General features: G+C 40.1%; 1 protein-coding gene across 5 annotated transcripts in view; it reads right to left on the minus strand.

Annotated features, from left to right (window-relative positions):
* CSNK1A1 (casein kinase 1 alpha 1) overlaps positions 1-15,199 on the minus strand; it is a 32,094-nt gene that overhangs the window by 15,421 nt on the left and 1,474 nt on the right. For 3 of the 5 annotated variants that reach the window (XM_017728229.1, XM_017728227.1, XM_017728228.1), the window contains exons 3-5: positions 4,969-5,095; positions 3,181-3,279; positions 772-855 (exon numbers count right to left, since the gene is read on the minus strand). In XM_017728229.1, coding sequence (XP_017583718.1) covers positions 772-855; positions 3,181-3,279; positions 4,969-5,058 — 273 coding nt within the window. In that variant the 5' untranslated portion in view covers positions 5,059-5,095. The remainder of the gene's footprint in view (positions 1-771; positions 856-3,180; positions 3,280-4,968; positions 5,096-15,199) is intronic. The other 2 variants (XM_008629004.2, XM_008629003.2) reach the window with 1 other exon arrangement.

The raw sequence follows: 15,199 nt of genomic DNA on the forward strand, positions 1-15,199 counted from the left end.
AGCAGGAATCCGCCTGGGATTTAATCCATGGAGACTACTGTGGAAAGCTGTGGACCAATGGCCAAGCTCCTGAGCAGTGATTCATATTCAGCAATTTCCAGCTGTCCTGCTACCAACTGGCAACTGTCTTCCTCTCTCTGCAATTCATCTTCTCTTCAAGAGTTAGAAATATATTATACACTACAAGATAAGCTCCTGCTTCTCCAAGACACAGCTTGTTGGAGTAATTTCAGTTTTTAAGCACAATGGATGAAAATATTAAGTCTTCATTACACATTTGGGGTGATTTTGAACAAAAACTGCACAGGGAGGAGTCTGGCTGAAGTGATAACAGAACTTCTCCACATGCATCCATAGAAACTGCAGGAACCCTTCAGGAAGGCAAGCAGGAGCCCTGCTATTTCATGTCTATCCTTCGCCACATCTTTAGGAGATTGCCTTTTGAGTTGAACGACTGAAAATAAAGCCTGCACCTGAAATCAAGCACGTACATTTAGCCCTATCAAAGTTTAGAAATAATTCCACAATTTAAACAAGCGCCACAGGGAAACATCTTAGTAATGTTACATGTTTGCCAAGTATGTCTGAATAATGCCAACATAAGAGGTGCTTTTGCAAGGTCTACATTCTCCAGAAAAACAAAAAAAAAAAACAAAAAATAAACCAAACCAAACCAAAAAAAAAAAAAAAAAAAAAAAAAAAACAAAAAAACAAAACAAAAATAAAGCACATGAATTTGGGGTTGAGGTTGGAATAGGAGACAGTTCAGACCTGGTTTAATCCTGAGAAAGATGGGTCCTGAGAAGTACTAACAGTCATGCTTCTTTTCCTCTTCCCCACTGGAGATTCTAAACACTGAACAAACAATAGAGGGTGGCAGTGCATCAAACAGTCTTGCTTACATTGCAACATTGGCCGGCGCAGACAGGCAACACCGAGGCGTTCGAGAAAGAACAGGGTAGCCAAATGCCATCCTTCTTCCACCAAGCACTGTACTTTTCAAAAAAACTGTATGTTTCCATCTTTTTGGAGTATTATTTTTATTATTTATAGTAGTATATCTTTTTTTTTTTTTTTTTTCCAAGGAGAAAATTTGACAGATGGGACAAGGTAAATTTCAACTGTGAGCCGCTCCAAAATGGCACTGCCTTAACCAGGGATAGCAATGGTGACATTTGGCTCTATTAAAAAAGGACATTCAAGTTTTTTGCTTACAAAAGCAGCCTTTGGTTCCACAAACTGCCCTTCCCCCAAAAGACATTTAGAAAAAGTAAATCTTCAGTAAGGAAGAGGTAGAAGGCATTTAGTCACCTTAAAGTTTACTTTCATAAGCATGCAGGGCTTATTTCTAGCACAGCTGGAAATTCATCTTTTAAGGTGGGAGCAAAATTTCTCCCAATCACCAAATTAAAATTTGGAAAAAAAATCAATTTAATTTTATTTTGTTTTAAATATAACTGACAGGAAGCTACTGGAACAAGATTACCATGCTGTTCTAGTCTTTGTGGCTGATTTTCTTTGAACTGTGTAGAGTCATCTCTAAAAACCTCAAAACTACACTTGGTTACAAAAAGAAACATTAAATACTGTATGGTGGCAAGTGTTTCCTGGAAAAAGCACACTTGATTCCAAACTAAAGGAACCCGTTCCACATTTTGCTCATGTAGAACTATGAATTTGCACTTGGGTCAGGAACTACTTCCCTAATTTCTAACCCCCTGAAACATAAGTGAAGCCCATGCCCACAGACAGTGTTTTACCACCACATCATTGCATGGCTCCCTAACCAATGGGGAAAAAATCTAATGGTTTGTAGGCAATTTTGTCTTTCATTTCAGCTGATGCAAATCTAATGTGTTCCTCCTCTAAAGTAAGCACAGCAGCAATTTCTAGGCCATTAATCCACACCAAGATGAACTGGAGTGCAGCAATGCCAACCTAGCATGACTGTGCAAAAGTATAGAAAAATGGCCCAAAAAGAACAATTGGAAATCAGAAACTAAAACTAGGAAAAAACCAAAATAAAAGTTTTCAAGTTCTACTTTGAGTCATGCCAGAAAATTAAGGAGCCTAAAACTGCTCAACACAGCAGAGAAAAATAGAGCTGTACAGAGTGAAAGTATGAAACTTGGGAACAAACAAAGTTTAACAGCAACAGGATTACATAAAGATTGTCTTTCAGCTGGAATTACAAGCTTTTCCAACAATGGTTGTCTCTAAACACTCAGTGCATTGCACCTCTTCAGACAAGAGCTGTTATCTCACATTATCCAAGCTTTCCCCTTCTAACGCTCATGGCCCTGAAGTTGGCATTCATACAGGCAAACAAAGGTAAACATTTTGATTACTGGTAGTGCCTAACCAGATGAGACATCCTGGGATGGCATATAGAGAAGATAAGTGGGAATCTTGCTTCCAATAAACAGCTTGATCACGTACATTTGTCCTGAAGTTAATTTCTAATCAGTAGCATGCTTAATGCATTGCCAATGCTGCCTGTCTGCCCGAGCTCGACATACAAATTGCAGGATTAAGCATATTTCACTCAAGAAAACTAAAAATAAAATGAAAAAGTTGCCTTCTAGGCAGGAAACATGCACTTCTGACTATGTTTACCCATCCCAAAAGGTGTAACAACTACAGCTTAACAGTTTTCCATCAACATCATTGCACCATTTCTTTTATTTATAAAGGCATCTGCATGTTGGCTCTTGGGCTTATCCACAATTCTGATGGTTGAAGAGACTTTACCAGTCTGTCACTGCAACATTTAATGCCCTGCTGACTGGTAGGTCAGGAGCTCCCACGCTGGCACAAATTGTTTTCATCCTAGGAAGTCAGCCCCAAAGCCAAAGATAAGATTTGACTTTAACACAGAGGAAAAAAATGCTATGACAACAAACATCTTGAGAGAAGTAGTCAAGTATTCTCTAGGGTTAGTTTATAACCTTGTTGCAAGTCTAGAAATCATCTTGCAATCAAGTGCATCTCCCAGGGTGGGTCAGAGACCCACAGCATTTACAAGTGGACACCAAGAAAACCAAGTTCTCACACCCAAGAACTGTGGTTTAGCATCCAAAATAGCAGTTTTAGCAATGCATTTTACAGAAGTTGTGCAGCTGGAATCAAATCACACAGGCATTCCCTCTGGAGCTTGGAAACAAAGAGCTTTGGACTAACCTTATTACAGTGACGCCCAATACCCATTAGGAAGTTATCTGGTTTAATGTCTCTGTGTATAAAATTCTTTGTGTGCACATATTCAATTCTACTGATCATCTGTAAAAAAAACCAGCAACATGTAAGATTTCAAAGAGAGCAAGACATTTCATTAAACCTTCAATGAAAGCATGGATTTTTAGTTACCTTCCTCTGCAGCTTCAGTTTATGTATTTGCTTAATGAAAACCAATTTTTGTAAATGCTGTCTGAATTATTTTTTTGCATGTTAAAATTCCATCATCTTGGTCAGAATCTGGCAGATTAAATACCTGAATATTTCCCAGATATTGAAGTTCGTGCTTCTAACTATAGCATCCTATTAAAAAGTAATTTCTTTTCATTACTTCAAAGGTTTTATAGCTACCACAAGGCAATTTTAAAGCTCACTCCCTCCCCCCTGTCCCCGTTACTCATTCATCTGGTTACTCATTCATCAAACATCACTTTTGCAGGTAACAGTTTTCATGGAGCAAGTCACAACTTGATGGTGGTCCATCCTGTCATATCTAGGCTACCCTGATCCCAGAATATGTGCAGACATGGAGAAACTCTGGCACATCTGTGTCATCATATAGGGCCAACCCATTTCCTGTGGGTGAGATCACAGCCCATGGTTATGTGGCACAGCTCTGCAGCTCCTCAAACACTCACTCCTCTTGCAGGCCTGAGTTGAGTTGTTACATCACAGCCCTGCCAGCTGTTTGCTGGACTGTGCCCTAAAAGCCACTTCTGAGCACTGATATCCCCCATTTCTGCCTGTTTCCCAGCTGACAGCTAATTAGTGTTTATCATCCAAAGGAATACTGCACAAACCGCTCATGGATTCCCTGGAGATGCTGTCACACCCAGACTCTGGCTAAGTGAGCAGGCAAATGGCTCTCTAAAGCAAGCACATCACCCTCTTAGGGCAGCTGAGAGCAGGGACAGCTGACCTTGTCTCCAGACAAATGCCTTGAGCTTCCTTGGCCAAGAGCCTGGGATTCTACAAGCATCTGGCTAAGTGACAACTTGGTACTGACATCAATTACGTAATATTAGATGAAATTTCAACTACCATTGAAAAATTCAACTTGAAAATCCCTCACTGCTTTTCAAGGAGCTGAAGGCAGCACAATCAAGCTATTTATTAAGCAGCAAGAAATAAATATGGCTGCTTGTTTCAGATGCTGTATTCTCATGACCAAGTTGGAAAAATATCAACTGCTATAAAAAAAGACTTAAGAGAGTTTTAGAGGCCTTAATTATGTTGGAGGTAGAGTGGCATCTCCACTAACAGCTTTAAGAACTGTCTGTGAGGACCAAACAAGCAAGACAGTTATTTATTATTAGCTCACTGTCTGGTCCTAGAGGTTACAGGAGGGTGTGAGAGCACAGGGACAGGCAGTAAGAACAGGGACAGACTTGCACGTTGTCACCACAGGTCCTATTGAATCAGATCACCCACAGGTGCAGACTTTCAGCCCCCCTACCACAACCCCCATGGTGATACTGGCAGTGAATCCACCCACAACAGTCTTAATATTTGAATGAAGTTGGCCTTAAAGCAGCAACACGAAGAAGCTGCAGCTGCAGTGCCCTCCCACTCCGTGCATTTTGTAGGGCAGAGCACACAGAAACCACCATTACTTTGTCCTTATTTAGGTCAAGTGTTCACTTAGATGTATAAAACACTGCATCAATAATTTAACCCACTCTGCAGAGAACCCCTCAGGGCTCTGAAGCTGCTCCCACCAAGGTGTGCACATACCTGGTCTGCTAGCATAAGTACTGTTTTCATCGTAAACCTGCGAGAACAGAAGTTGAAGAGGTCTTCCAGGCTGGGCCCAAGAAGATCCATGACTAGAACATTGTAGTCCTTTTCTTGACCATACCACCTGCAACAAAGGAAATGATCCAGCATTAGCAGGAATCCTAATGCAGCCCAGGATACCACCAGCACTCTCAGCTCCAAGGGCTCGTTGCTGACTAATGTTCCATCTCGAAAGCTAACGAGAAATTAATGCTGGTAGTGTCTTATTTTTCCTGGGAACAAAAGTCTGAGCACAAACCAGAACACACAAGTTGGCAATTTTCCCTGAAGAGAAAACGCTACTACACTTCAACGACCGAAATACCAAACACCAGAATGAAAATGCAACCAAAGCAGCAGTGTCCTTATACTGAGGGGTGTGTACAACACCTGGACTGAAATTCATCTGTGGGACACCTTACACTCGCTGTTCCTGCATCATTTCCCTTCACAGAGCCATCCTGACGTGCTTTAGGCTTTGTTTTTGGGTTTGACTCCTCTGCACCAGACCAAAGCATCTCCCTCATAGACTTCTTAATTTATTTCCCAATTTAAAAATGCCAATCAAGTTCTATTGTCCCATTAAGTCGAATATAAAGACTTTTTATCAGGTTTTCAACATCACAGAGAGCACTCAAGTGTCAGAAGAGCAAAAGTAGAAATAGAACAAAATAGTAATTGCAGCTATACTGTGACAGTCACCCTTAAGTGCTTAGTACATAAATTTTGGGCAAAAATAAAGGCAAACAATGCTGTGAGGACAAGCAGAATTCCTTCCATGGATATTTTCCTTTCCAATCCATGTTTAACATTTTCATCATAGCTCTGCTCTATTGTATCTGTAACTGGGGGTGGTCTCTCCCCATCTACGCTGCCTGAGCAGACCTGGAGCCACACCCTGGACTCCTGCACATCTCAGCTGTGAATCTCCACAGCTGAAAGACAGGGCTGGAAATTCTCCTCTCCAGTCCTTCTGCACATCCCAGATAACTATGGTTAAGTGTCAGCTGTGTGTGAAAAACTGCATTTGAAGCTGACATGACACCTGGTTGATCAGAAAGCTGCAATTTTCCCTTTTCTGAGCTCCTCATCCTTATGTCAAGGACCTACTGCCAGTAGTCCATGGAGAATTGCCCTCAATTTCCCAACAACAGTGGCACAGACAAGCTACCCCAAGGATGTATCTCATAATAAGAGCATGCAGATAAAAGAATAACTCAAGATTCAGCTAAAGTAGCAGCTGGGGCTTAAACATCTGTACAGACACTGTATTTCCACTTTAGGCAATGACTCCAGTATACCAATGCATGGCTGTCTGGAAAATAGTTACCACTGATAAAGTCAACAAATTCCTTGGTACTCACAGGATTCCAAGCTTAGCTGGGGTAGTAAAATAAAATGTTTACAAAGGCAGGGAGAAAAGATTCTATATTTGGATTTGTTTCAGGAACTACTGGCCTGTACCTTCCCACTGTCTGGATTCTAGTAGATACCATGCCCTTCATCCTGCATTGTTATAAATCTGATAAAAGTTATATATGAGCTGTGGCTCACACTCCTTGTTTTACAGATCAGTCTACGACCTTTTTTCATTCCCTGCATCAAAATGGGATGCAGAAAATATGTATTTTGAAAGCAGTCATTCAAATGAAATGTTAACAGAACAGCTCTATAAACAACTCCAGAAGTCACAGGTGAAAATGGAACATTACTGTCACCTAAAGTAATGAAAATTGGAGCAAATGACCTGCCTAGGCATTCTGTCCTATGAAACTTAGGTTTCTTGGGGAAAAAAACTAGAGAGTAATGGGCTGAAATGAAGAATCCTAAGGAGTAAATGATGATCTAGATAAAGTAGTATTTTCTTCAAGGGATGCAATTCTAATTGAGGTGCTGAGCGTAATTGTTCAGCACAGCAATGGGTCAGTGCCCAAGAGATGCAGTGTAGGGGAAAAGGATCAAAGATCAGCCTTCACTGGAGCTAAGAAAATTTAGTCACAGCCTCACAGACAAGGTGAAGCTGATGCAAAGGAAGGCCACCCTGGAAGGTACATTTTAAAAACCTTTTTGTTCCTCCACAGGGATCTGTCTGCTGAGTAAGTGCAGTAATTCAAGATGATTGCACAACCTCTGTTTGGCCTATTTCTGTGTATGAACAAGAAAATTCTCATCTCCTGACCATTCTGCGCTGGTGAAAAGCACATCCAATTCTCCAAGACAAAGAAATAAGGCAGAACCTCTTAATATTTCATTTTCATGTTTAGCTGCCTGTAATTCCTCACTGAAGACTGTGACACCTATTCATTTCACTACTGGCAACTGGAATTTCTTCCAAGGTATCAGAGTAACTTGTGTTTTATTTACTTTGCTAACACTCCAACTAAGTTTTCATTTCCCTTGGAACATTTCCAGGGAACATGGGATTAAGAAGTAAAGCTACATCATGTCCATTCAAGGTGTAGGAGCTGCTACTACTGGCAGCTCTGAATTAAAGAACTAATTAGAAGTCTTGTCTTTTCTTAGGAAAACTTGGCTATTAGGATATATGAAAGCTGGTGTCCCAAAAAGAGATCTTCATGAATTTTAATACTTCATCTACAGGGAAACTTGGTATTATCTACTAATATGAGGAAATGATCCATACAAAGCCCTGGGCAACTATTAGGAGGCACTGGCATCTCAGAATACAAGTGTGCCCACGTGTCTGATAGAGATCCATGGACCCTTGTCAGCACACTTGGAAGTTCTTTCCCTTATAGTAAAGTTGAGGAAGCAACACATTTTAAGTAGGGAGAGTTTTGGAGGGGAGTGAAAAGCGGGAGCAAGAGATTTAACTACTTGAGAGCTCACTTTGGGTGGGTAATTACTCTGATTTAGTTATACACAATGTATTATCTCAAGAAGATAAGCTAATTTACTAGAAAAAGTTCTCCTAGTCTTTTTCTAATTGATTCCTACTGTGCTTTACATCCTTAGACAAAACATTAACAGGACACAGTCATGAGGAATAAATAGTTCCGTTTACCCTTGAACGGGCAGCGTCACACAAACATCTGATACAGATGTCACAAACCTACTTGAGCTTCAAGGTGTGCCCAAGCTCCCAGCAGGAAAATCATTCTCCCTTCCCTCATCTGTTTAAAGCTACATATCAAACTATTCCAGTTAGTCAGAATACAGTAAATCTCTTTTATGAAGCTTTCTATCAGAGCATGGTTAAAGGCTGAGCACAGTGACCCTAATTTGACTTGAGTGACTTGTCTATGTGACAGACCAAGACTGGCCACGTCACCAAGTTTCCAAATCATGTGGTTTGAGAGCCTCATCTATTACCCCAGCAAAAACACAGAGCTGACATTTTCTAACATCTTGGATTTCAGTATCTGAGCTCTGTGGGAACATCTAAGTCACACCACACAGCGGTTTGAAAGCGTTTCGTTTCCAAATAATACACAACAAAGCAGGTATGATGTCAGGTCATGCGACAAGTGGATGTTTACTTCAACTGCCATGGGGTGGTTTTTTAAACTCTCTTGACTGCCTTGAGACAAGGAAGTGAAGTGTCGATGTATATCTAGGACTTGGTGGCAAATGTTGTAGTCAGCTCTACCCAAACTTAAAATCCTTTTGCCTTTTCAGAGCTGCATCTTTCAAAAAATCAATAATGTCTATTTCAGCAACTGTATATTTTGTAAAGAATGTCAAGGACAAAAGAAACGTTTGAGGAAGTGTTTGTTTATTGCTTGGTTCGTTTTTTACGGAATTTTTATTTGCTTTACCTAAGAAAACATTTCATTTGGTTATTATAGCATTTTTTTCACATCTTCCTTTGAAAGGGTCAAACAGAACTAGGCCAACTAGCAGAGAAAGGGGGGTGAAGGGCTAACAGAATGCATACACTGGCCATGAAATTCCAGCCCAGTTTCACACTCGTGTGCCACTCACCCAATTCCAGTCATTAACCACCTGTTTCATTCACTACACTGGCAATGATAATAATTACAAGGTAACAAACCCAGCACAAGTACCAAAAATGGGTGAGAAATCAATAAAAGGATTCAGAAGATTCATATAAAAAAAAACCCCAACCATATTTAGATCAAAATTAAGGAAATGACTGAATTAGTAAATGATGGCTGTTACTCAATGGTGAAGAAACCCCAAATCCCAAAATTCTGAAGCCATGGAGGCAATAAGGGTACCTCACTTTGCTTACAGCTTATATAAAAAAGCAGAACATGAGCTCAGTGCCACAAAAAACTCTTCTCACCATCAGACAAACCATGCCAAGACCATTTTGTTCCCACTTAATAAAAGCTCTCCTCAATCAACACCTGCTTTGCCAGGTAACCCATCCTCCACTAAAGGCTTCTGTCAGCTCCATCACTGACTGTTCCCACAGGGGCTCTGGCAACCTGGAATTACAAACACAACTACAGGAGGCTGTGCTTTTGTGAGACAAAAAATATCTCCTGGTGCCTCACTGCAGGGAAGGACAATGCTTCCAACACTGGCATATTTAAACTCAAATCTTTACACTTCCAGAAATGTTTATACTCCCATTACAAAAAGGGAGATTTTTGACTTCTTTGACATTACATAAACTTCTGCCATTTCCATAAATTATGGTGTGTGACCCTATGATTACTCCATGTAATCCTATTTAATTAAGTTTCCCAGCACTTGGGTTTTCAAGCAACAAGTGAAAGAGTTCTCGTGACAGAAATGGAGATTGTCAAAAGAACTAAGGTGGATAAAAAAGCTGTTAGAACAAAAATGTAAGGTGAAGAAGCAAGCTGGAAAGAACTTGCTAATAGAATTACCTGAGATCACTTAATTAGTAAGTTTGACAAGTCAGCAGGCACATGAGGGTGAATATGTGAGTCTGGAAGGCCTCGTGGACACAAAGGACTCAGACATCCTACAGAAATCCACATGGTACTGATCTGGTGAACACTCTGGAACTGTAATCCACTCCTGCCAGCCCTAAGCCATTTACACAAAACTCTCTGAACTGGGCATTAGTCAGATAACGTGACTAAAGAGAAAAACACTGACCTCCCTGTAATTACACAGCTCTGATATCCCTGAAAAATACCAAGGAATCCTACCCAGGAAAAGCGCAGCACAGGAACTGTGAAATAACTGGCATCACTGCTGCAAACCCTGTCACCAACTCAGGAAAGGAAATCCAAATCCCAACAAGGGCAGAAAAGAGACTTCAAGGAAGGTGGGAAGATTGTAACCTCTGCAATCATGCATCCAAACAGCACACAAGGCAGTTATGGAGTTATGCAATTATTCTTTATAGATAGAGGAGGATGGGAAGAGGGAAAAGGTTATTAACAGAAATCAGGGGAAAAATACCTGGCAGTTGACTGCCTGTGGGTACAAGCATTATCTTTAGGCACAGAGGCTCTCTCTGTCCAACAACACAATCATGAGCACTGCTCGGCTGGCCTAGAAAGTTGTGATATTGCACCTGACTGATTCAGCCCCTTCTGCTCCCATGTTCTCCCATGTTCTCAGCACAGACATCTCTTGACAAATAATGACAGTGCAGACAAATTGGAAAGTGAATTATGCCTGTAAAAATACACCGAGTCTTACAGACACTGAAGCAACACATAAAAGAAAGGTAATCCATCAAAGCTTCATTTCTAAATTGACACATATTTTGTATTTCTGCTTTATCTCCCCTGAAACTGGAAAAAGCACTTAACTGTTAGCCAGCCAGGAGTAATATAAATGAACTTCACATAATATGGCATGACTGAAATCCTGAAGTGGAATATTTAGCAGATGTCACCTAACGTTAGTTGCCATGGAGAGCATGAATTAGGCCACCCAAGTACTAAATAAAGAAACAGCCATGAACACCCTACGCTATGGAGTTGGCTCCACTCTATAAATAAAATTCTGTATCACTTTTTGTACAGTTCTGAGAGCAATACACTAAGTATGCCAGCACAACTCATCCCCTCAGCAAGGAGGTGGTTTCATCTGCCCAGTGTTATGTTGCAAACGTGCAGCTGACTCCCTGTTTTGCTGAGCTGTTTAATAAACTGCATTAACACCTGGGAGGAAGTCAGGAGTTGAGTTTCCCCTGTAAAAGGCAGGAGTTGCAGTTCAGTGAGAAGGTGAACCATTAATCCGCAGTGGGGACAGCAAACAGCACCAAAGAACAGGATATTTTAGCATTCTTTTTTATTCATTTTAATATCTCTGCTGATCGTTTGCTTCAAACAGGAGTAACACTGACCTCAAACTCCAAAAACTGAGTTAAGGCAGGGAGAAAAAAATTCAAACTGTGGTCTCTTCTTGGATGCTTTGACAAAGTCCACAAAGACCAATTAAGACAAGAGTTTAGACTGGTGGAAAACAGGAAATAAATTTCATTTAAGTATATTTATTTTCTTAATGGAGGAACCGTAGGTATTCATTTAAAAGGTTACCTTCCATTTTATTTAGAGCCATGAGAAGAGGCTTCTGGTTACCTATCAGATGGTTGAACCCTTCAATATGCAGCATTAAGTAATAACACAAAGTTAATTAATAGTAGGCTTTATTGATAGAACCTCTTTTTTTTTGGAGCGGGGAGTGGGGTTTCTTGTGGGTTTAGTGGGTATTTTTCTGTTTTTCTCATGGTGGTTTGGGTTTTTCTGGTGGTTGGTTGGGGGGTTTTATGCTGCAGGAAGTTACTGAGAAAACAGTTTAAAATGAAAGTGTTTGAGAGGTGTGTTTACAGATTTTTAAGAACTGCTAACAAAAAAAAAAATCAACGTTTCAAGTGTTTAAGGCAAATTTGGTTGTGGTAACTCTTAGATTACCAACCTTGCCCACGTATTTCCATTACAGGTAGTATTTAATGAAGATGTATAAGGGCAGATTCTGCTGTTTGTAATTATTCAGCAACATGGCAGTAATCAACCAGAAGCATAAATATTGTAGATAATTTTTTTTCCAGAAAACTCAACTCAGTGAGAATTTCTCTCTGAATTTCTCTACATCAAAATATTTGCAAGTACTGCATTGGAAAATTCAGAAATGTAGAGATTAACTTACTCGTTTGCAAGAGAACTTTAAAAAAACAAAACAAAAACACAAAAAAACCCCACTAAGTCAGTAGCTTTTTGCTTTTAAACTTACAAACAGCTGATCTTCATCAAGGATACATCCAATAGTTGATGAACACCATAAATGGCAAAAGAAATCAAGAGAGGCTGTCCCAGGTAATTTGAATAATTGCTTTTGTGAATAAAGCTTTAACAGAGTTACACTGTGGACAAACACACACAAAAAAAAATCAAACACGCTCTGCTGCATTCCTCCAAGGCAGAAGCAGGAATTGGGGAATAGAGGTGGATAGTCCCAACTAATAGGATCAGTGCCCAGTTAACAAGATTACAGCTCAAATTGCTTTGTCACTGAAAAAGAGAGGAAAAAAAGCAAAGGGCAGCTGATGAGTGAGAACAATGAGAATAAGCCCAGCAGAATGCTGGGGCCTGGCCATTGTGTCCTAAAGGCACAGCAGACTGTCACAATGTTAAGCTTGGTTCAAGAGCCTTTGGGGGAAAATTAAGGTAATAATTAAGTAAAATTTGGACATCAAGAACAAAACACAGCTTAAAAAAAAATTCTGGAGTATTAATGAAAGTTTTGTGAAACTTTAAGGTTAAGTTCAGAAACTTTGCTGCTCTTCCAGGAAACAATAAATAGCAAACTTAAAGATATAAAAGGGTATTAAATATGCAGAGAATAAAATTTCCCATTCATTCATTCCAATCTCATTTTTTTGCTATTTTCTGTGCAAATAACATGTTCTATTACAGTGGAATTAAGCACCAAAGCCCCTTGTTCACCCTCCATGACAGGTGAAGGCTCACTGTTGACCCCACAGAAACATTAAACTTTTAACTCAAAAACTCAGATATTTGCTCATTAGTTTCTTGCAATGAGCCAGAAATTCCATCAAATCAACATTAAAGGCTGTAAAAAAAGTGCTTGGTTCTAGATAACTTTAAGGACACTCTAAACATGTGTTCTTGTAATTCTAAGTTGGAAATCACATCTAGAGGGCAGAACTCAGCTTTAGGAACAGGAGCCCCAAATGAATGAGCAATCCCTACCTCATTTATTCTCTCAGCTCTGTGAGTCACAGAACCACAGCAGAGACCACTTGAGTGAGGCAAAGTCACATAATGCAACTTCCAGGAAGTTGATCTTGGCCACTGCACCACTTAAGGAGGTGAAAAATAGAGGAAAAGTCCCTCACTCTTAAATGAGAAACACAAATTTTCACGTTGATGTGTCCAGGATGTGCAGCACTGAGATAAAAGAGCTGCTGAGTTCACTTCATAAAGCATGGCAATGGGGAAAGCTTGGCATGGTTCCTTCATTTCCTATCAAATTCTTGTGCTGCTGTTGTTTAAAGGTGTCACATTACAGAAATTTTACCAAATATACTGACTTTCCTTCAGCTTGATTCATCCTTGTGAATACGCTGAGCCAGGAACAGCTTATTCCAATGTGACAGCGTATTATTATGAAACAATGGTGGCACATGGATTATCAATGACACATGCAAAGTGACCTAAGTATTGACTTGGATTCAGAGCATCATGAATTCTACTTCTACTAAACACAGAACATTTTAATATTTGTCACAGGAACTGTGCTGGTCCCCTGCTCAGCTTCCTTTTAAAGAAGATAAACCTAAGAATGCCGGTTTAGATTTCCTCAAGCATCACCAGATCCACACAGAAAGTCAACAACCAATTCCAGCAGCCCAGAGAAACCTCTCAAGCAGCATCTGGCATATAAAGACAGATTTACAACTAATGCTGCTTGTGAAAAGAGAAAGAGTATTTCCAAAAAGACACTTTTCTAGAAAAATACTAGAAAGATTAATTAACATTGTGAGAACCTGAAAGGACTGACTGACATTATCCAATAATCACACACCTTCAGCACAATGAGTGAATCAATTTGCTGAGTGTTGCCTCATTTATCCACTCTCAGTTTCTTTGCAACCTTGTATTATTTTTAGGGGGTACAAGAACATCAAATACAGAGGAAAGTTGTAGTTGAAGATAGAGCAAGTTTCTCAACGTGCAAGATTATGATCAGTATTTCCCAGGGCATTTTAACCAAACACAAGAAATTCAGCAGTGGAAAAGCCAAAAATTGGCAACTTGGGCATCATTATAGCACCACTCACTCATTAACTTTTCGAAAAAGTAGTTCAAGAATGCCTGCTTTTCCAGTTCTGTGATGAAACACCTGATATCTGCTTGCTCTGGCTGTTTTCCCAGTTATCCCTGTTTTAGCATGCAACTGTACCGTGAAAGCTTTCCAAAATGCAATTCCTATTATTTCAGTTGTGAAATAAAGGCAGCCACGTTTGAGAAAAGAAGGAAACTGTAGTCTCAAAGAAAGACTGCATCTGTTTTCACATCAGCAACTCTGCTGAAGCTGCAAGTATTTAATTCAGGTATGTTGACTGTATCCCTGCAAGAGGCTGGAGTGAATGAGGACAGATGGCCAGGACAACACTGTCTCCTCCAGCTCACATTCAGGATCAGAGCCAGTTGTGTTTGGGGGAAAGGAGGAGGGAGCTACTAACCTCAGAAATGCAGATTTGTACTAGGCTTTGTTCAAATTAATACAGGATCTTGGCTATGTCATCGTGAGAACATTCAAACACACCCTCAATGTCACTATTGATCCTGTACAAAGTCAGGAAGGGTTAAATTAAATGGAATGCACAGTTTGACACAGAACCTAAACTGAAATAGGTTGTGCAGCTCAAGGAACAAAAATCCTTTATGCCACTGCGCAAAGGGAAAAACCACTAACTTTAAAAACAATTATTAACAAAGTTTCAAAAAAAGGAACAACTTATACAAAGTCTTGCTGGAGAAAACTGAAGTTTCGTGTAACTCTTTGATGCCCAGATTCAGGAGTTGGGCACTACCCCAGGGTAACAACTCCATAATCCCATGAGGAATAACCCCTCCAGGAGTCCTGCACCAGCGATTTTCTTCCAGATCAGGAAATTCTGAAACCCTGCCGAAAGTTTCAGCTGGAATCCGAAGCAAGAAGCTGCATAATGAGGAACTGGGAGGGATTAATCCCGTACTGGTGACGCATCTGTTGCGGGCAGCAGAAAGGAGGCGGTGCCATTTAC

This window comes from Corvus brachyrhynchos, unplaced genomic scaffold (assembly GCF_000691975.1).
Source record: "Corvus brachyrhynchos isolate BGI_N302 unplaced genomic scaffold, ASM69197v1 scaffold21, whole genome shotgun sequence".
Classification (NCBI taxonomy): Eukaryota; Metazoa; Chordata; class Aves; order Passeriformes; family Corvidae; genus Corvus; species Corvus brachyrhynchos.